Source organism: Oryx dammah, unplaced genomic scaffold, assembly GCF_014754425.2.
Source record: "Oryx dammah isolate SB20612 unplaced genomic scaffold, SCBI_Odam_1.1 HiC_scaffold_5, whole genome shotgun sequence".
Classification (NCBI taxonomy): Eukaryota; Metazoa; Chordata; class Mammalia; order Artiodactyla; family Bovidae; genus Oryx; species Oryx dammah.
In genome coordinates, this window is record NW_024070189.1 from 55848164 (window position 1) to 55869195 (window position 21032).

Consider the following 21032-nt stretch of genomic DNA (forward strand, 5'->3'; position numbering starts at 1 on the left):
AACATGTCATGCACACTATCTCAATCTTCTCTCACATCCATCTGTTCTCTTTCTATGACAGAGAGGACTTAGGAACAGAGAGCTTAAGTCACTCCTTGAGGCCACACAGAATCAAGTGGTCAAGCCAGGGATTGCGCTACAGTGGCCTGAATCTCAAGTTCAGGCTGTCCAGTGCTACACGGGAGCCCTGGCAGTCCCACGTTTCCAGGTCTCTGGCAGGTGGTAGGAGGTGTGGTCCAGCTCTAGGCAGGACTGTGTGGTCAGGACTGGGAAGGAACACGGGGCAGTGTTCACTCACCCCTGCTGGGGAACTCTGCCCACGCCCCACCTGAGGTCAAGGAGGGAGGCCCAGAGCATGTCCAGTTCCTGAAACCAGGCAGCTGGTTTTTGCTTCCTCCTTTGAGCAAAACAAACAGACCCTTTCACCCAGGCATCTAGAGGGATTAACCCCCAAGGAGAACTGCATCTGGGGAAATCTCAGCTGCAACAGAAACTCGGGCCTTTCCCCAGAATCCTGATTTTTCTCTCAAGGCCAATAATAAGTTATGACACATTGGGACATCAACTTCATCAATTTTCATTTTAAAAAATATTCCCTTTTTTTTTTGAGGGAGAAATACAAACAAATGCAACAAGGAAATGTTGTATCAAGCAAGCCCGAGGCCCTTGGGGCAGGGGCCTGAATCCATTTTCCTGCAGGAATGCCTGTGCAGGACAGCTGGCGCTTGGCAGGGGTGGTTTGACTCTGGGGTCAACTTCCCGCTCCCGGCAACACGAGAAGGACGAGAAGGGACGCAGCACAGCTTTTTTGCCCTGAGCTCACCCGATGCCCCAAGCCTACCAGACCATCTCAGAAACCGGCCTCACCTGCCATGGACAGTGAATCCCCTGGAACCCCAGAAGGCAGGCACAGACCCTGCGGCCGCAGCCCCCCCACCCAGAGCTTCTGCCCCTTGCAGGATTCCTGTTCTCCACTGCTTTGTCTCCCCGCCCTGTCCAGCCCCCTGATGCTCAAAGCCTGTGCATGGACCATCACATTCAATGCCCATGACGTCTCCATGATACCACCCTGTCACTGTGAGGAGGCCACTCCACTCTCCTCTCTTGACAGTGACTCCTTGAGTTCTGCCGTTGCTCTCCCACTGTGGGAAAAGACCTCCCCACCACCCACACACACAGTCCTTTTCAGTCTTACCTGTTCTACGGAAATTTTCCTTAGGAAGAAAGCAACTTTGACAACTCCAGTTATTTATTTGAAAAACTCACCATTATCGAAGACCGTCCCTGCTGTGAATGAGAGCTCGGAGTCATGTTCTGCTTTGCAGGCATACAAGGCTTTTGCCTTCCGGAATGGTGTGCTGGGGGAAAACAGTTTAATGAGCGTTTTTTAAAAACCTCCTGCAAGATATTTCATCTCTTTTCCTCCCCTTCCCTGCAAGCGGCCTAGCCCTCTCTTGTGGGAAGAGCCTGACAAGGCAGCCAGATGGCAAAACATGAGGTAGGAAAGTCACAAAGGTCACCAGAGTAAAAACGAGAAATAGGCAGAGAAGAATCATGAGCCTAGGAAAACCACTCTTCTTGTGGGGTCATCTCGTGCCAAGTCAAAACTTGACCCGGGAGTCACAAGAGCTGAACAGTTGGGAGGGCAGGCTGGGCCCCATATGGGGAGTAGGACTAGCTGGGGAGTAGGGAAGTGAAGGCAGGAAAAGAGCTTCCAAGTTGCTCTTGAGGACACTCCCAGCAGACCCTGCTAAAAGCTGCAATGCTCAAGGAGTTGAAAAGGAGAAATTCAAGCAAAGATGGGTCTGGGCTCCAGGCCCAGGGCTGACGTTAGCTCTTGCAGATGTTACTTCTTTTTCATTGGGCTGGTGGAGCAGGATTCCAGAGTTGGAACTCCCAGACCCCCAGGGCAGGGCAGGGCAGGGCGGGGAGCAGACAAGGTGTGAGCATGAGCACATGCGTGCGTGTGTGTACGAGCATACATGTGTACACGTGTGTGGGGATGAAGAAGGGAGAAGGGACACTGTGGCAGTTTTTTGTGCCTTTCTCATTCAAGGAGTGCTGACACTCATGAATCAGAATCACTTCAAAAAATGCAGATGTCTGGGTTCCACCCTGACGTGCAGATACCAGCATCAGTATTTTTATAAAGCTCGCCGAGTGACTCTTATGAGCAACAAGGGCTAAGAACCATTCTTCTACAGCAGGGGTTGGCCAACTCCTTCTGTAAATGGCTAGACAGTAAACATTTTAGGCTTCGTGGGCCATACGGTCTCTGCTGCTTTTACTCAACTCTGCACTGTAGGATGAAAGCAGCCGCAGACAAGATGTACATGAAAGAGTGTGGCTGTGTTCCAGCAAAACTTTATGCTTATCAAACACAGGGGGCAGGCTGGATCTGACCCAGTGGCTACAGATTGTGAGCCCATGTTCTAGAGTACAAGTTGCAAGCACTGCTAAATCAATTTTTGTTTTGATATCCAACCAGTTCCAACGGATCTATGACTTCTCAAAGGTCATAAGAAAATGGATGTTTAGCAGTCAAAGGCTGGCTCTTCATTTGCTGAAAGCAACCTCTCTCTTCTAAGCTATCTGAGGAAGCATATTTAGGGGCTCCAGGGTAGAGTAGCCGAAGAGCAAGTAGTCCTCTGGGTTAGACGATTATTCAAGAGATATTTATTATTTGCTTTACCTTTATTTGGCTAATGAAGGGCCTCAAGGACCAGGGAGGCTAAACCTCCATTTCGAGTCGCTGAGTGAGATTTAGTAGAGGAATGGTCTCAGGTAAATCTGACATGATCAGAAGGAGCAGGGCATTTTCAATCACTACAGAACTGTTACTCTTGGAGTCACCAAGTCCAGCTTCCCTCTGGGAAAGAGGCATCATCAATGTTTGGAAACCTATACCATGGCCAGGCATTTAAAACTTTTAGTCTTGGTTCCATGAAAATTGAAGGAAAGGTGATGTAACAGGTCTGTTGTGCGGATAAATGGCTATTCAGAATTTGTTGCTGAGGTGCAGTTTACTGGTGTTTTCTCTGGTCTTCTAGTAGCCAGGAAATAATAACCAGGTGGGAGAAAACTGGGCAAGTGGGAGAACATGAAGTGGGTTTGCTGGGAGTGGAAGGAGGAAGAGCCTTTAGAATGTATCAGCTCCAGCTGGAAACCAGCTCCTCCTACATAATTATCATTAGTGTTAGGTTTAAGTTCAGGACAAGGGGCAGAGTCTGTGAATCTAACAAAACCAAGTCTATGTGTTGACTACCAACGGCCAAACAGCCAATGTGGGATTAAAGTTTTATTGTTTTATTTTGCTGGTTTTTTTTTTTTTTTTGCTTTTGATGGAATGGGGAGCAGAGACTATCTGCTTGTGAAGAGCGTTAAAACAACCAAAATTCTGTACAGACAGGCAAGTGAAGCCTGCAATGACATGAACATGGAAGGAGAATGCAGTGGCCATGAGCCAGGGTCACTGTCCCTGGAGGACGGGGCAGAGCAGGTGGGGGGAGAGGCCAGGGCCCAGGGACGGGGAGATAAAAGGTGAGGCAAAAATCATCTGAGGCAAGGCTTCTCTGGCTGGGTTTTCATAGAGGTTACTTATTAACCTCCTCAAATACAAGGAATGGGACAAAACGGGGACCAGCCAGGGAAATCAACTGGGGTATCTGGCAGGAAGGAAAGAGGGGGATACCTCAGATGCCCAAGACTGTCTTTCAAGGGGAGTAAATTTTCCACTAATATCTGGTTTGGGGGATTTAATAACGATAACATTCAATAAAGCAGCATATTAAACATAAGAACAAAGTTCAGGAGAGAATCTTGCTTTTGTTTCAAATTAAGAGGTGACTAACAGTCTACAAGAGGGCTTCCTCTTACCTCCATGGCACGTGCGCCAAGAATGGGAGAAATGATACAAGGGCTGCTTCTAAAAGGAACTACTCCTGCTCTCCAGGACGAGGGCTCACAAATAAGACACAAGGCAGCTAGTTAAATCTGAAGTTCAGATCAACGAGGGATACTATTTTAGTGTATGTCCCAAATATTGCACAGGATACACTTAAAAAAACATTTGTGGTTTACAATTCAAATATAACTGGATATTCTGAATCTTCATTTTATTTGCTAAATCTGGCAGCCTACGCAGGGGAAAGTTTTCTCTTTGTAAGAGTTTGCTAGACTGAGTCCCACTGAGTCCCAAAGAGTCCCATGTCACACTCTCTCCGTATCAAAAGCCCCGAGCAGTTTGCATTAGGTAGGGTTTCTAGCAAAACAGATCCTGTTGGCACACAGGTTTTATTTGTAGGCTCTGGCTCTGATTAAAGAAATAAAAGATCTCCACTTTGGTTCTTCTGCTTCCTACTCTCTGTAGAGCACCTCTACCCTGGACACAGAGAGCCTGGGGTGCCTGTGACTCTTCAGTGATGGTGCCCTTCAGACCTCAGTGGGGCCTTCAAGGGCACAAACAAGCTTGGAACCTTCTGCCAGTTCATTTTTAATTTTCGCCTCTGAGCATGGCACAGGGCCAGGAAAGCACTCAGAGGAGTTTCCCTCAACTGCCCTTGCAAGCTCTGCAAAATGACAGCCCACTATCTGCACTGTCCAGGGAGGCAGGCTCAGCTAGACTGGCGAGATGCAACAGTCTGATCATTTTGGCCTAATTTCTAGGAGCCCTTGTGTGATTCCAAGTTAGGAATTTGGGGTGGGGAGCTTTTCTAGGGGTACAAGTGAAAGTAAAGGGAACACTCCTCCAGTCCCCTTTCTCTGCTGTGCTGTGAAAAGCATCTCCATTCCTGAGCTTGAACAAACAAGCAAAGCAATGCTTTGAAGAGGGGGGACCAAACCTCTTCCAGAGAAGTTTATATAGAAGTTCATGGGCCCATTAATTAGGTCTAATTACGTTTTTATTTTTAAAAGCTCTATCTAGGGAAGGAAGTCTGAAACTTCATGTTCTGGAAGTGGATTTGGGGGAATGGTTCATTGGACCTGAATAATGGGTATATGCCCCCACCTCTTGGCTGCATATTGCAACAGCAATTACGGGATTTTTGCCCTCTGTTCACTGGCTCCCCAGCTGTGTCCCCATCCATGCTAATTTTGGCACACATGGTCAGCTCAGTGATAGCCAATTCTAAATCCTACTCTGTCTTGCCTATTTCAAAATGGCAGTGTCCTACAGGGCTGTGCAACAGCATCATCCAAATGGTGCCATTACAACAATGGCCAGAGTGAATGGGCCTGAGTAACCATGAACCCAGACACGTGGGGTGTGCAGATTCTGCTGCCACTGTCCTCTGCCAATCTGGAAATACTTTGGAAAAGGAAAAGCTAAAAGAGTAAAACCTGGAAACTCCTGGGTGACAGGAGTGGAGAGGTAGAGATACTGGACAGGCAATAGGGCCCCAAAACTTAGAGATATAGAAAAATGAAAACTGTCAAAGAAGAGCACATTTCAGTTTTTTTTAGCTGAATGATTCTACTGTCCTGAGTCCCCCCAACCCATTCTATTCAAGGGCCAATGTTCTGAAGATTTTACTTTCTTTTGATCAAAATGAAGGAGCCACATTTTGGCTCTGGTTCAGGTCTTCATGGGGGCAATCAATGATCTAACCAGAACAATTCAAGCCATATATCTGGTGTCCTAGAAAGTTAACATCTCCCAGAATGTGCCTAAGAAATAAGTAGGAGATAATCTGAGTGTCAAGAAAAGTATAATCTGAAGTTTTACCTTTTTCCCAGGGTGAGGATAAAAGGATATAGTGAAAAGCTCTCTCTTTCCCATTTTAAAGGAAAAAGCTAGACATAAAACCTAGAGAAGCAGGCCAGGCTTTCGGGCTGGGAAGCATGAAAACTCAAATCTGGGGCTGCCCATGTATTTGGAGGAAAGAGTGCTGGTTGAGGGCAAGAAGTCCTGAGTTTTGGATTGGACCTCATGAGTCATGTGACTGTGAGCCACTTCTCTGTGCCTTAGTTTTCCTTCTCTGTAATAGGGCTCAGGCCATTTCTTCTCTCATTCTCACGTGAAGATACAGTGAAATGATAGGTATGGAAGTGCCTGGAGAATAAAGTAATGTGTGTGCATGTGTGTGTGCAGGCGCTCAGTTGTATCCAACTCTTTGCCACCCCATGGACTGTAGACCGCCAGACTCCTCTGTCCATGGAATTTTCCAAGCAAGGATATTGGAGTGGGTTGCCATTTCCTACCACAGGGGATCTTCCTGACCCAGGGATTGAAGCCCCATCTCTCACACTGGCAGGCAGACTTTTACCACTGTGCCACCGGGGGAGCACCCATGTGTGTATGTACATATGTATAAATAGCATGGTGTTTCTTTTTTTTTTAAGTGAGACAAAGCTTTATTGATTATTTAAGCCTCTCTGCTGGGCCTACCCCTTGGAGAAAACCAGCTATGAGTAAAAGATGGATGAGAAAACACTGCCATGGCCTGAGGTACTGATGACGCTTATAATTAGGCTCTGTGTTTGGGCTGTCTGAAGGCAGAGCCTTTCAGTGCAAGATACACACATGCTGGGGACATACACAGCAGAGGGACTCTGCAGCATCCTCATGAATTTTTTTGTAGCATTTAAACAGCTTGTTTTTTCCAAAGAACTCAGATGCAAAGAATTAAGTCTGCATGTCATCAAAGCAGGGAAAAACTACAGCCTGGGCCTTGGAGGGAGGAATTAGGTCAACCCTCAGAAAGAGGTGTTACCTGTTCCCATAAGAGCTAAGGGTTCATGACACCTGGAGACAGATGCAGGCTGGGAGCACGAGGGTTCCTGGGACTGCATAGAAGGTAAGGAACAATTTATTCTGTATTATATTTGTCTCTCTCCTAACTGGTCTGGGTCTCATCATCTAGGTATCAATATCCATGGCCAACAACCCAACTCCACAAATAAATGTTGCCTGATGCTACCTGATAAAAATGAGGGAAGAAAAGGCTGGCACGTGTCTCAGCACTGTTCCCCTTGAAATTATCTTGTGCTAAAGCACAGAGAGCCTCCTGATTCAGAGAGCAATCTAAACAGGAGCCCTTTCAAGAAGCACTCTCTCCCCAAACTCTAGGCACCACAGATAAATTCAGGAACTGGAGGAAGGGTTCAGAGGGGCATGAAAAATGCCATGCTCGTTCATGCAAATGGTCCCTCCCAGCTTTGGTCTCTGAGGCTGGAATCCCTGACCAGCTTTGGATAAGCAGGAACAGAGTGATCATCATCCGTGATTTTACCTGGAGTCTTCGCGAACTGCTTCTTCTGGCCTGTCAAAAAGCAAGTGCAGGTTTGGATGGCAGGGAACAAAGTTGACGAGGAGGCTGAACACTGCATGAAGAGAGGACCAAGCCGATGAGAGAACAACGGCAGCAACAAAAAAGCAAACAAACCCTGCAACAGACCTGATGGGGGATGAGTCGCTGGACGTGGATGAAGTGGGCATAGGGCTGGATGGCGCCGAGAACATGGGCCAAGATGGCGAGAGGGGTGAAGTTGGGCTTGGATTCGGGGGGCTGCAAGACATAACCACCAAAAAACTCGTCAGCACACAGGGAAACCACAGCGGGAGCACAGGAGGGTCAGGGGAGGCTGAGCGACAGGGAGTTGGAGAGACGGGAGGGGCATTGAACCCAGACTGCGTCTTCAGCACCAAGGCACATTTCTCCAGACCAGACCCCCGTGTCTTCCAAGTAATGCCTGCTCTGGAATTCCTCGGAGTATCAACATGTCTCTTCGCCCCGCAGAACAACTGCTTTCTAGGTGATAGGAGCTTCCACAGTTGTGTCTGTTGTGCCTTTGGCCATCAGTGAAAAATGCCCTGAACCCACATCCATGGGTTCCCACACACACATCCTATCACTGACCTCCATCTGGGGCAGGGCTAGCTTATAACCAGCCTCCAGCTTCCACCACTATGGGTTTCGAAAGTTGTGTCTCAGCAAAAATGACCTTTTTTTTGGCGGGGGCGGGGCGGGGGGGGAGCCACACAGGCCAGGCCAGCAGAAAACGATTTCCTGTTTACATTTTTAACTAAATGGGCTGTGTGCCATTGGAGACCCAGAGAAGGGCTGCATTAGGACAGTGATCGCAGGTGGAGGATGGGTCTGCGCACACACCTCCCAGGAGAGGGCACACGACTGCGTGCAGCACCCTGTGGCCCCTCGGAGGTTTGCTTTCCAGGCTTATTCTTTCTCTTTTCAATGATTTTGGGCATTTTTATGCTCGAAGAAAAAGTCCCCGATGGAAGGCAATGTAAAAATGAACTGAAAGCTTAAATCTGTCAATTTGTTCTTTGCTGGGTGGCTGATCAAAAAACTGGACAGGAAAGGTTGAAATCACTCACTAAAACATGGTTGGTGGCTTTTAAGTAGTCATGCTAGCCCTTTGACTTATTTCACAAATTATACAAACAAACATCTAGCAACTCTGTAAAACTGCATTAAGTCATAAATAGCACAAACACCAAAACAACACAGAAACCACCCAGCCACACCACCTGCAGCCCTGGACAGCAGCTGGCCTTTCTGACCCAAGCACTGTATGAATCCAATTCCAGGGAACACACTGTCTAAACATTCCAGGATTTAGCAAGAACACATAAATGTCCTACTTAATGAGATATCTTCAACTCAGATGAGAGACTCAATAATGGCCTTAATTCTCTACAGTTGTAACATAAATTCCCACAGAAGTGTACAGTAAAATCCCATTGCGTGAGCTCACTGAATATCCTCAGACTAACTGAATGAAACATTTAGTAAATGCCACTATGGGTACTTACTTCTAGAATATAAATTCTATGAGCAGGGAGTTTTGTTCGTTTTCTTTACTGCAGTACATCTAACTTCTAAAATAGTGCCTAAGAGGTTTTCAATAAATAATTATTCACTAAATTAATGAATCTCCTTTAACCCAACTATCTAAGAGGCATTATTATAATTCCCATTTCATAGGTATGGGAACTTGGGCCAATTTGAGGCTTATCTGAAGATACTCAGGCTATAAGTGTCAGGACTGAGGTTCTGACCCCAATCTGCTGGCTCCAAGCACAGGGCTCTTGCTACCATAGTGCCTTGCTGCTGGGTGGCAGGACGTGCTTTGGTCCTGTAGACTATGCCAAGCTTCTTTATAGATCCACTAGAAACCTTCGTAACCACTGATTTATGAGTTTCCTTCAGATGCCTATCACATTTGCAAGGGAAAATGGGAATGCAGCAACAGACAGACCCAAAGAGACTCAACACATTGTAAATCCCAACAAAATACTCAATCCTGCCTCCAGTCTTCTGTCTGGTAGATTCATACAGCAGATGGAATTCATATAATAGAAGAGATTACAATTGAAGAGTATGGCTCTTTTCTTCTCAATTATTCCAGCAATGACTAACTTATTGGACACACAGTGTGATCAAGACAATAAATGGAATACAATTCAGCATTTACCAAGGTCTCTGACTTGCAGAGCATACAGTGTATTTCACGAGATGAGACAAATTAAAAAACAACTATAAGATAGTAAGTAAACTTCATTAGTTAAGAGATCAGTTACTCTATGATTAGTTTAATACCTATTCCCACACTTGATTCTGTCTTGGATCCTGGGAGGGAGTGCTGCCTTATTTCCACTGGGTAGTCAGTCCTTAGTTAATCCATAGAGCAGTTGGTAAGAGAGGCCCTGCATTCCCTAGTCCTCCTCCCACAACCATTCACCCTCCTACAAGGTAATGACCCAGTGAGCAAGGCCTGGCTATTCCAACTGCAGCCTAGCCTGGGAACTCAGGTTCCAACCAGGGACAGTCTGGAGGTTTATGAGAGCAACCCAGGCCCAGAGGCCTGAACTAATCTGTTCTTTTGGTTAGTAGGCAGCAGAGGATAATTTAAAAGTTCTTAAGACTTTTTTTTTTTTTTTTGACTGGCTTCTGTAAGTAGGAACGGCTTCCCTGGTGGCCCAGTGGTAAAGAATCCACTTGCCAGTGCAGGAGATGCAGGTTCGATCCCTGGGTTGGGAAGATCCCCTGGAGGAGGAAATGGCAACACACTCCTGTATGCTTGCCTGGGAAATTCCATGGATAGAGGAGCCTGGCAGGCTACAGTCCATGGGGGTCACCAAAGAGTCGGACATGATTCAGCGCAGGAAATCCCTCCAGCTTCCTACCTCAACTGTACCAAGAATCATTCCTTTGGTTAAAGGCATAGCTGGGAACATAGTCTATGAACACAACCCTGGATATCTAAGTGGTTCTTGGTGACCTAGTACATGGCTGAAATTATCTGGGGTTATGGTTGATCTTAAGCGAGATCAACCTTGAATATTCACTGGAAGGACTGATGGTGAAGCTCCAGTATTTTGGTCATCTGATGTGAACAGAAAAGTCCCTGAAACTAGGAAAGATTGAGGGCAGAAGGAGAAGACAGCATCAGAAAATGAGATTGCTGGATGGCATCACCGATGCAATGAATATGAACTTGGGCAAACTCTAGGACATGGTGACAGACAGGGAGGCTTGGAGTGCTGTAGCCCATGGGGTCACAAAGAGTCGGACATGACTGGGTGACTGAACAACAACCACAATGGTTGCAATTCAGGACATTCACAATGATCATAAGAAGTTACTCTTCAATCTCCATGTCTACTGCCATAGTATTATTAACTGTGCTTTTTAACAACTAGCAGATTTTCATCTGTTGGCTTGCATTTTAGTTATAGCAATAACATTTATTTTCTATAAAATAACTCCAATTTAGAACTTATTACCACTACATTTTAGCACAACAATAAAATGTACACTCCACAGTACTTCTATGATTTTTAAACTGAAATTACACTTTGCTTGTGCTCCAGAGTCACATTAACAAAACCAAATGTCAACAATACTACTGAACACTCTTATATACCACAATGATTGATGCTTGTAGCAACAGAATGACGTAAACATATAAACGTTCCTCCAAAAAATATAGAGCACATTATATATCAGTTTTGATGCAACCCAGAGAACATATAGGTGGAAAATAAGATGCACAGGGATGACGATAATGGCCAAAGACTATTTGTATAATCTTAACCTCTGACCACAGAAGTGTCTGGCTATAGGTTACTTAAAGTGACAACAGCAATGGTAAAAAATCTAAGACAAAACAAACTAAAACTGGCCAGCTTTGGTATTACTGGCTCTGAAATCTCCAATATTGAATCCTCAAACTTTATTCCCATTAATGAGGCCAAAGATAACAAATAATTGATGTTAGGTTAGAAGAAAATAATTTTATAACTACACTCTTAGCACTTGATCCATGAAGGCCTCAGAGTCCAGCTGAATACCCTAGCACATATTTCTCCCTAAATATTCTTGGGGTTCTGCCAGCCCCCCACATCAAGGCCCAAGTACAGCAACAACAGCTTAAACTTTAAGGAACATTTGCTGGTCTGGTTTTGATTCAACTGGAGACTTGCATCAGCTTTAGTTTGCTGATCCACAGTGTCCTCAAAAGGAGTCACATAGCCCAGCCAGTCTCTGTGACATTCACTGGACAGGGAAGAAATAATGGTTTAGGAAGATAAGGCTCAAAGGCCTGGCATCATGCTGGGATGTGGCTGAGAGTTCAAGTACAGTTGTGTGGCAATATCATCAGCTTGACACCCTTCTGTGGTGACTCACTTGACGGATGGGGCATCTGATATACCAGCCAGGGCATGCTTACTGGGCTGTGGACAGGGCTGCCCCAGCAGGCTCCCAGTTTGATCACAGATGTGGCAGACCCTCTCATGGCTCCAAAGCACAGGAGTGGAAAATCCTGAGCTGGTACAAGATAAGCAGCCAGCTGACCATTAATAAGAAAACTGATCTTCTTTAATTCTGATATGCAAAATTATAGATGATGAAGAAATGAAAAAGTATCAGAAGAAAAGCAGTAAAATCATACATAATTTATTCCACTGATAATCACTTGGCAAATTTGTTCACTTTTCTTGGCGGGGGGGAGGGTTGTGGATAATACTACATACATAGTAGCATGCTTTTTTCATGTAAGCATTTTCTGTTGTCATTAAGTAACCTTTGATATATTCCAAAAATCATATAACTCTTTCCTCATTAATGAGGCTAAAAAGCTACTGATGTTAGGATAGAAAAATAATTTCAAAACCACAGTCTTAGCAGATGACCCCCTGATGGCCTTTCTACAACCCCCCAGAGTATTCTCAGACCTACAGGGGAGTCTACTGTATGGTAGGGCCTGATTTATGTAACTCTTCTCTTATTGTGTACATTCGAACTATTATCCCCCCTCAGCCATAAGAAATAGTGCTGCAATTCACATTCTTGTAGCAGACCGCTGCTTGTCTCCAGTTGTTTCCTAAGTATAAATTCCTGGAAGTTAAATTAATGGGTCAAAGGCTAGAAGCCTTTTCTAAGAGTCCTGATACATCCTAGCAAACAGCTTTGCAGAAAGTTTAGACTGAATTGCATTCCCCTCAATAGCGTATGGGGGTTGCCCCTTCCCTCTCACCATGGCCCCACCAGCACAGAGACTTACCAATTTGAAAAATCAGATGGATTTCCCCACCACTCCCATCCAGTCCACAAAGTTACCTTGGCCTCTTCTCTTTCCTAGCATTTCCAGAAAAATGAATACAATTCCTCTCCTGTGTTGTTTCTATCTGGAAGCAAAGTTTAATTTTCTAAAGGGCATTCTGCCAAGGACGAGTGGGAAAGGAGACAAGCAGGTGGATAGAGCCAGACTACCGCAGCCTGGGGGGTGCTGGACCTCTGGCCACGTGGTGTGGCTCACCCAAGAGAGACGGGGAGTGGTGGGTGGTTGGTTTAGTGTAGGATCCTCAAAGACCAGACTAACGTGGAGGGATGAGGTACACTGGGGAGCCAAAGAGTGTCTTGTTGGCAGCGTGCTAGGGAGAGGTCACAAAATCGACATTGACATCTCTCTGCCAGGCAGTGGTCTGTGACCTACAGGCCAGGTTCTGGGTCATGGATCTCAGGCCTGGACTGACTGCTCCCTCAGTCCCCCTTTCCCATTAGGCTTGGAGCAGATGGTGCTATTAAACTCAAAGCAGGAGGCCTGCACTTCTTTCTCTTTCCTCCTATAATGAGAGACAAGAGAAAATCCCATGAAAACTTGTAAAGTCCCATCTAATCTAATCCCAAATTAGGGAATTTTTCTTCCTTGGAAAATATCTCTTTATGTCCTCAGTTAAAGTGCCATAAAAACAGAAGGAAAATCAAACTTCAGTTGGAAAACAGGGTCAAAAGGAATACCCGTAAACTGGATAGTGGTGAATCAGAGTAAATGATGTAAGTGCTCAGACGCTCGGTCGTGCCCAACTCTTTGCAACCCCATGGACTGTAGCCTGCCAGGCTCCCGTGTCCATGGGATTCTCCAGGCAAGAATACTGGAGTGGGTTGCCATTTCCTCCTCCAGGGGGTCTTTCCAACCCAGAGATCGAGCCTGTGTTTCCTGTGTCTCCTGCACTGCATCGCCTCCTCCCGTAGACGGATTCTCTACCACTGAGCCACCAGCTGGGAAGCCCCAGATGACACAAAAACCAATTTCTATTTGTTGGAAATTGGAACATATTTTTTACGTGTATCTTGTCTACGTCCTGAATGTTCAGTATGTGCTAAACAACTTTACAAGAGGAAAACCACAAGCCCCCAAGATCCATTGTTCTGTATTCTTTTCTGACTCTTACAAGTATACACAGTATTTACAGGTTTTTTTTCCTTCATCTAATATAATTTAATACATATTTTTATTCAGACAGTAACAGAGTCCTAATTCTTATTTTAATGAGACTGGCTGGTGAAATCCCCTTAAGGCCTTAGCAATTATATGCAATTGCTTTTAAAATGGTTTTTAAATAATTTGCTTTTAAAATAGTTCCAAACAAGTGTCAAATTCAGACAGAGTATTTAGGGAAAGACATATAATTTTGTGATTAAATAAAATCCAAAATCTTCGAATAGGGAATCTGTTATCCTCAAGGTTCTCTGAAGCCAATCATTTGAACCTTCTCACATAGAATAATAAAGAAATACGAGGTAGAAGACAAAACTCTGGATTTGTAAGTAAAGATGCAATGGTAAAATGTAAGTAAAAAGACAATGATCTCAGTTCAGTTCCTCCATGCAGGGGAACACCCTCGAGAGGAAAAGGACCAGCAGGGGAGACGGAAGAGTGTGCTCTATACTGCACAGAACTTACCAAGGGGAGTATTCTTTGCTGTTAGAGCCCCTCAATCTTTTTCAAAATTGCATTTTAGCTACATCAGAATTGGTTCTTAAAAGGTATTTACTTCAACTAAATAACCTCATAATTTATGAAGCTATTTTTAATCAAACTCAGAAACATTTTGGGAGCACTTCAAAGGATCTATAAGGTAACATTTGCTATTTCATAAGACTGAAGTGGTTGCACAGAAATCCAAGTATCTCCTTACTATCTTAAACTGAGTGCAATACAACTGTCATTCTCTATGAAGATACTGCAAAGGCAAGTGCATTCACTGTAACAAACAGAAAAGTGATAGTGACACGAGATTCGATCTTCTGTCCTGAGGCACAACTTAAGTTTGCTTTAAAGCCACCATTCTAATGCTAGGGTTCTTTAAACTATTCTTAAAATTTACAGGCAAGAAACTGTAACTGCCTCAGGGGATTAAGAATGGGGACTGAGTCCACAGGCATGGACTGGACATTCACTTTTTAAACGTTTACACTTGTCTATACTGTTTTGAGCTTTTAAATCATGAGCCTACATTACTTTATAATATTAATGGAAAGCACTCTTCCACTAGGCGCTAGAATAATCAAATATCTATACAGAAAAAAATGACACGACCAATTCCACATATCACACCTAACAGATGGTTTCCTAGCGGATTATAGGTCTAAATGCCAAAGGCAAACAATAAAACAGGGACTAATTCTGGGAACTTGGGATTGACACTTATCCAATAGGGTATAAAAGCAAAGTATCGATATATGTGACTATATTAAAATAAGAACTTTTACGTATCAAAAGACAAAGTTAAAAGACAGCAAAAGATGGTCTACAACATATAAATACAATAAAAAAAGAGCACATACAAGACTATACAGAGAACTCCTAGTGATCATGATCAGTAAGAAAAAGCAGACAACCAAGTCGAAAATGGGCAAGACATTTGGGCAGGGATTTCAGAAAAGAAATTGCAAAAGAAAGGTGCTCACACTTTCTGTAATGCAGGAAGCATAGATTAAAACCACAGGAGGATGATCTTGCTCACCTACCAGAACAACTAAGACAGCTAACATCAAAATGCTGAAAATACCAAGTGTTTACAAGAAGTGGAATAACTGGAACTCTTATACATTGTTGGAGGATGGCTATAAACTGCTCTACTCACTTTGGACAACAGGTTGGTACAAAAATGAATAATTTACCACTCTCTGTGACTCAGCAGTTCATTCCCAGATGTGTACCCTAGAGCACAGTGTGTATGTGTGTACCAAAAGACATGCATGAGAATGTGTTGAGCAGTTTATCTGTAAAAAACAAAAACTGGAAACAAGCTAACATGCTCAGCTGCTTCAGTCGTGTCCAACTCTATAACCTCATGGACTGTGGTCCCTGCTCCCTACCCCCCACCCCCGAGGCTCCTCTGTCCATGAGATTTTCCCAGCAAGAATACTGGAGTGGGTTGCCATGCCCTCCTCCAGGGGATCTTCCCAACCCAGGGATTAAACTCACATCTCCGACATTACAGGCCGATACTTTACTGCTGAGCCACTCACTGGGGAAGCCCCAAAACAAACTAAAAGTTGAGCAAAAGTAGAATGCAGAAATAGTTTTAGTATATTAATACAATTGTTCATTCTACTATAGTGAAAATAAATGAATAAACTACAGCTATTACACAGGAATGACTTTTAAAACTATTGAGCAAAAGAAGCCAGACTCAAAGTAATAAAACAAAATGTTGCATTTTAGGGATGCGCTAAATAAGTTAGTCATTTGTCCATCTGCAGTCGTGAATAAATAAGTTAGTCATTTGTCCATCTGCAGTCGTGAATTCACCTATTTGCTAAAATTTATTTGTTAAGTCCAGAATCAATACTCAAAGTGCTTTCATAGTCATTTGTGGACACACATGGAGTGATGAAAACCTTCAGTCACCCAACATGCACCTTCTCAGCTGAGGCTGAATAAAGGGATGTTCTGCCTTCTGTTCCAGCTCTGCAATGTCTCTATGTACAAGAAGGCTGGGATATGCCTCACAAAGAATACACGTGCTTAATAAGCTTTATTCAGGCTTAACATACAGCCCTGCTGGTCCTGAGCTGCATGTTAATGAATCAATAGCAATATTAAACAAAGTGTCTTTAAATAGAAATCCATGTAAAACAAGGTTATGGATTAATAAATTGACAAAACCATTGTAAACAGAGGCTGTAGGAACCTAATCCTGTATTTCCTATAGGAGCAATAGTTAGATATTTGGTAATCCAGTGTTTGCAGTGACTTCATGGGACCTTACTATTGCAAATAAAAATTGTCATTCGCTTCTCCAGGGGATCTTCCTGACCCAGGGATCAAACCTGAGTCTCCTGCATTGTAAGTGGATTCTTTACTGTCTGAGCCAACAGGGAAGCCCCCCCAGAATTTGTATTGAAGAGCTAAAATATAAATAAAAAACAAGGAATTGATTACAATAAACATCAGACTAGTAGTTATCCACAGAGAGGGAAAGGATTGTTAGAGGGAAGGAGAAAGTGAGAGTTGTGGAGTCCCAGCAACACTGTACTTCTTACCTGGGGGGCAGCTGCTAAAGATCAATTTGTGAAGTTGTGTATGTCTCATGCACTCTTCTATGTAATAAAAAATATGTACACGTCTATCTTAAGACATACCTACTGACAGTAAGCATATTAATAGCATTCTCTGGGTGATTTTTATTCTTTGTGCTTTTAAAATGTTTTCTATATTTTCTACAATATGTTACATTTAAAACCAAAAAGTTAATACATGTTAATAGAAGAAACGCTCTCCCTAATCATACAAATGGCTACTTTTATTCTTTAGAGGAGGGATGCTTAAAAAGGGCAAAATGACAATTTTGTCTTTGTTACACCAATCCGTGGTTTAGGTTGCATAATACAGTTGGCAGTTCCCAACTGTTTTTACTGTTTCTCTTCTTTTTCGGTCAAATACAAGCAACAAATATTTACTGAGTACCCCTCCATATGCAAGGACTAAATTTTCCATCCTCTGTCCTCACTGAAAAATTGTGTTGACTGCTCTAGAGACCTTTTTTTTTTAAAAGGTAAAGTTATTACAGTAAATCAACGGTGTGTTCCTTCCCTCCAGGAGGGGGACATCTCCAGTGTCGCATTCTGAGTTGGCTGGACAGCAAGTTAACAACACTGCCTCAAGTCATTGGCCATCTGGCATCCCTTTCTATGCAGTCTGCTTTCAGGGAATATTTCCTGTTTGGACTAGGGAGAGGAAAAGGAGGTAAAAGGACTTAATAAGAATCTAAATGTCCACCGATGAAAACAAAGGAATATCTAAAATTAGCAGAGGTGGCCCAAGGTACTTCAGCTTAACAGTAACCCTGGGGAAAGAGGATTCCTTGAAAAAGGAGTCTAAAATATTTTGCTATGTTCACAATTCTCAGCAATAGAAAAAGCACTTCTGTTGAAGATAATATCCAGGACAATTAAATTACACTACACAGTACAATGCTTGGTCCGGACACCGTGAAAGGCGCATGAAACAGAGAGATAAGGAGGCGTGGACTTTAATGTGAAGGCCACTGGACATTACTTGTCCCCCCCAAGCAAATAGCTGGCTTCCCTAAAATTCTAGTGTTTATTCTTTAGTCTAAACATGTGGAAAATTGTCTCTGAGCTGACTTTAACCTCCTCAAATGTCTTCCTACTCCATTTGTATTTTCCAGCCCTGGCCCTGCTTCACAGATGTGACCATGCACAAAACCCACTTTCTCCCTTTGACCACGCTCACTTTCCACAATGGCTGGCTCGGGCTGCAATGAAGAAATGCAATCTCACCAGGTTCACGGTGATTTTCACCCCTTGTTCGTTTGCTTCTGGGGAGCTTATTGACTTGACTGGAAAAAACTTTAAATGATTTTCCAGCAAAGTCACCCTTTCCAGTGGTAAAAAAGAGGTTTAACATCTGTGAACAAAAACAAACTGAGGGAAAATGATTTTTATATTCTCTAGTTCTTATACTCCAAAACCAAACACCCACTGAGAAGTCAATGAGAACAGACACAGCAAAATACCATTAGTTCTAATCTCACAAAATTGAAATTTCTATTTTTTCAGATCTGAGGTAGATCCAAATTTACCCTGAACAGTTTATGAGTGACTAAGCCAACTAACAATGTCAACAAGATTTTCAATATAGATGTTTAATCCAAAAGAACCATTTCTAGTGATCATTTCAAAATGCAAGTTTGATCATATCATTTCTTTACATAAAACACTCAATGATTCCCCACTGCTTCTAGGGTCAAAGCCTTCCCACCTTGACTATTATAAAATCCCTAGCCTGGTTTATTTATCTTTTACCATTTCAATCTACCCTATCTAATCTATCCTAACCACACAAACCTCCTAAACACATAGCTTAATAACAACTCGTTGAATGTTGTTCAATGAACATTGTTTCCCACTCATTAACTCTCCAATACCTACTGCATGTAGAATACACTGCTTGCCCTACTAGAGTGGAATGTGTAATTACAACTGACTTGTGTCCACCAGTTTTCCATCTCCTTTTCTTCTGGTTCATTTGGAGAAGTTCTTCTAGACCCCAAGCAATACAGGAGGGTTCAGGGTCCTACCAATGCTACTGCAGGGGCAGGCATGTGATTTAGGCTAGTCAATCAGAGGACCCCCTTCCTTCTGGCTACAGTGAGTGAAGAATGGACAGGTAACTGATTACGGTTCATTCATGGGGTCTAATATATGAATGCTCTTCTTCATGAATGCAAAACCTAAATGTATTGGCTTAAGGATGACCAGAGAGCCCTTTTTTTCTATTACATGGCAAACATCTTTCTGCAAATGAAGTTTTTTGTTTTGTTTTTTTACAAGAGGGAAAAGGAGCCAACTAAAATAATAATTTGGGCTCCTGGATTCAATTGTGCTCGAAGTTAGATTCACTCTGAGATTTTCCAAACTTGTAAGCTTATGATTTCCACTTTTTCCCTAGGCTACTTGGGTTCCTGTCATTTGAATGTCTTTCACAAGACTCAGTGCTCTTCTTTGGAGTCATTACTTGCTCCAAGTCAGCAAACTTTCTTAAGGGTCATATAGTAAATATTTTTTAGACTTTGTGGAACAAGAGGCAAAATTATGGTTATTACATAGTTACATAAACGTTCTAAATGTAGCAGTTTGACAATGTAAAAACCATTCTTACTTCATGAGCCATAAAGTAAAAATAAGAACAAACAAAGAAAAACAAGGTAACTGGTTGGATTTGGACCACGGGCCATCGTTCTCCAACCCCTGTTCCAGTCTAACTGGTTTACTTGTGCCGTGGGCATGCTGTGAGCTTTCTATTGCCATGCTCTTGCTGATGATGTTTTTCTCCCCTGGAAGGTCTCCTCCCTTGCCACTAACTACTGCCATCTACCATTCAAAGCCCATATAAGTCTGAACTACCACCTGAGGCTTCTCTGTTATCATAGCAAAGGAAGGTCTTTCTCTTTTGAATCCTTAAGGACTATTTCTCTTTAGTCTTGACCCCACTTTGCACTGTAGTTATGCTACTCTTCTGGTAGCTCTTGTATACCGTGAGTGCTTAGTCAGTTTCTTTGGAATTGATAATATCTAAAAGGCTGAAAACAGCAACAAAAACCCCCAAAAAACTCCACAGGATCAAAGCAACTAGTAAAGGTTTGTGGATCCACCAGAAGTGCAGGGTAAGACTTTTGGTAGCCAAGGAAGCCAGACATCGGAATATCACAAAAAAGAACAGCTCTCACTTCAGTGTTGTCGTGACAGCTCTATGTACAGCTGCTTGTTTGCTCGTCTAGGGTGGTTATGCCCAACAAGTACCACATAAGGGGTATTTCAGACATTTTGTTCCTGGAGGGGAGGGAGACAGGCATGTTGGTCTAGACTTGAAGGATTCCTGTGTCTCAGTCTGTAATTCTGGTTGCTCACTTGTGGTGTTTTTCCTTCTGACTACTGTGTAGTGCTGCCTAAACTCAGTCATCTGTGACCCAGCCTCCTATCTTTTCACCATAGTATGTGTTTTAATATATAATGTAGCATACATAATATTATACATTATATATGGGAAAGACTGAGGGCATGAGGAGAAGGGGATGACAGAGGATGAGACGACTGGATGGCACTGTTGATTCAATGGACATGAGTTTGAGCAAACTCCAGGAGATAGTTTTCCAGGACATAGACTTCCCTGGCATGCTGCAGTCCATATGGTTGCAAAGAGTCAGATACAACATAATGACTGAACAAAATATAATATAAATATGAAATATTTTAACATTTTTCTCTACATTGTTCTTTTTAATAACACATGAACAACTATGTCAATCCACTTTAAATAATTAAGCCTCATCACTGTTAAAATGAAGACGAAAAAGATGTCCAGGCACCATTTAAAACTTTCAAGCACCTCAGTGCCACAAGGCTCACATTTTGAACATTTCTGTTCTCAGTTACCAATCTTTTCATTTGCTTTTGCAGAAATGCAGCATATATTTTCCCAAGACCTACTTAATAACCCCAAAGAGCAAAATCAGCTAATACAAAATGTGTATGTCTATTTCAGGCAAGGTGGTGATGGTCATTTAATATTTTTCTTCTCTTAATTTTGATTATTACTTGTCTATACTATCGTCACCATCAAGTCAACATTTACTTACTGTTTTGCATTCCTGGGAGAGCAGGATTTTTAAAGGTAGTTTTATTGAGGGATTATTCACATACTATGAAATTTATCCATTGTAAATGTACAACATGGAGAGAGTTGTGTAA

The 21032-nt window shown here is 43.1% G+C and overlaps 1 protein-coding gene across 4 annotated transcripts in view; it reads right to left on the bottom strand.

Moving 5' to 3' along the window:
• Positions 1-21032, bottom strand: part of ARHGAP26 (Rho GTPase activating protein 26) — a 479720-nt gene that overhangs the window by 13777 nt on the left and 444911 nt on the right. The window contains exons 21-23 of one of the 4 annotated variants that reach the window (XM_040239820.1): positions 7398-7508; positions 7233-7262; positions 1267-1358 (exon numbers count right to left, since the gene is read on the bottom strand). In XM_040239820.1, coding sequence (XP_040095754.1) covers positions 1267-1358; positions 7233-7262; positions 7398-7508 — 233 coding nt within the window. Of the gene's footprint in view, positions 1-1266; positions 1359-7232; positions 7509-21032 lie in introns of all 4 variants that reach the window. The other 3 variants (XM_040239819.1, XM_040239821.1, XM_040239822.1) reach the window with 3 other exon arrangements.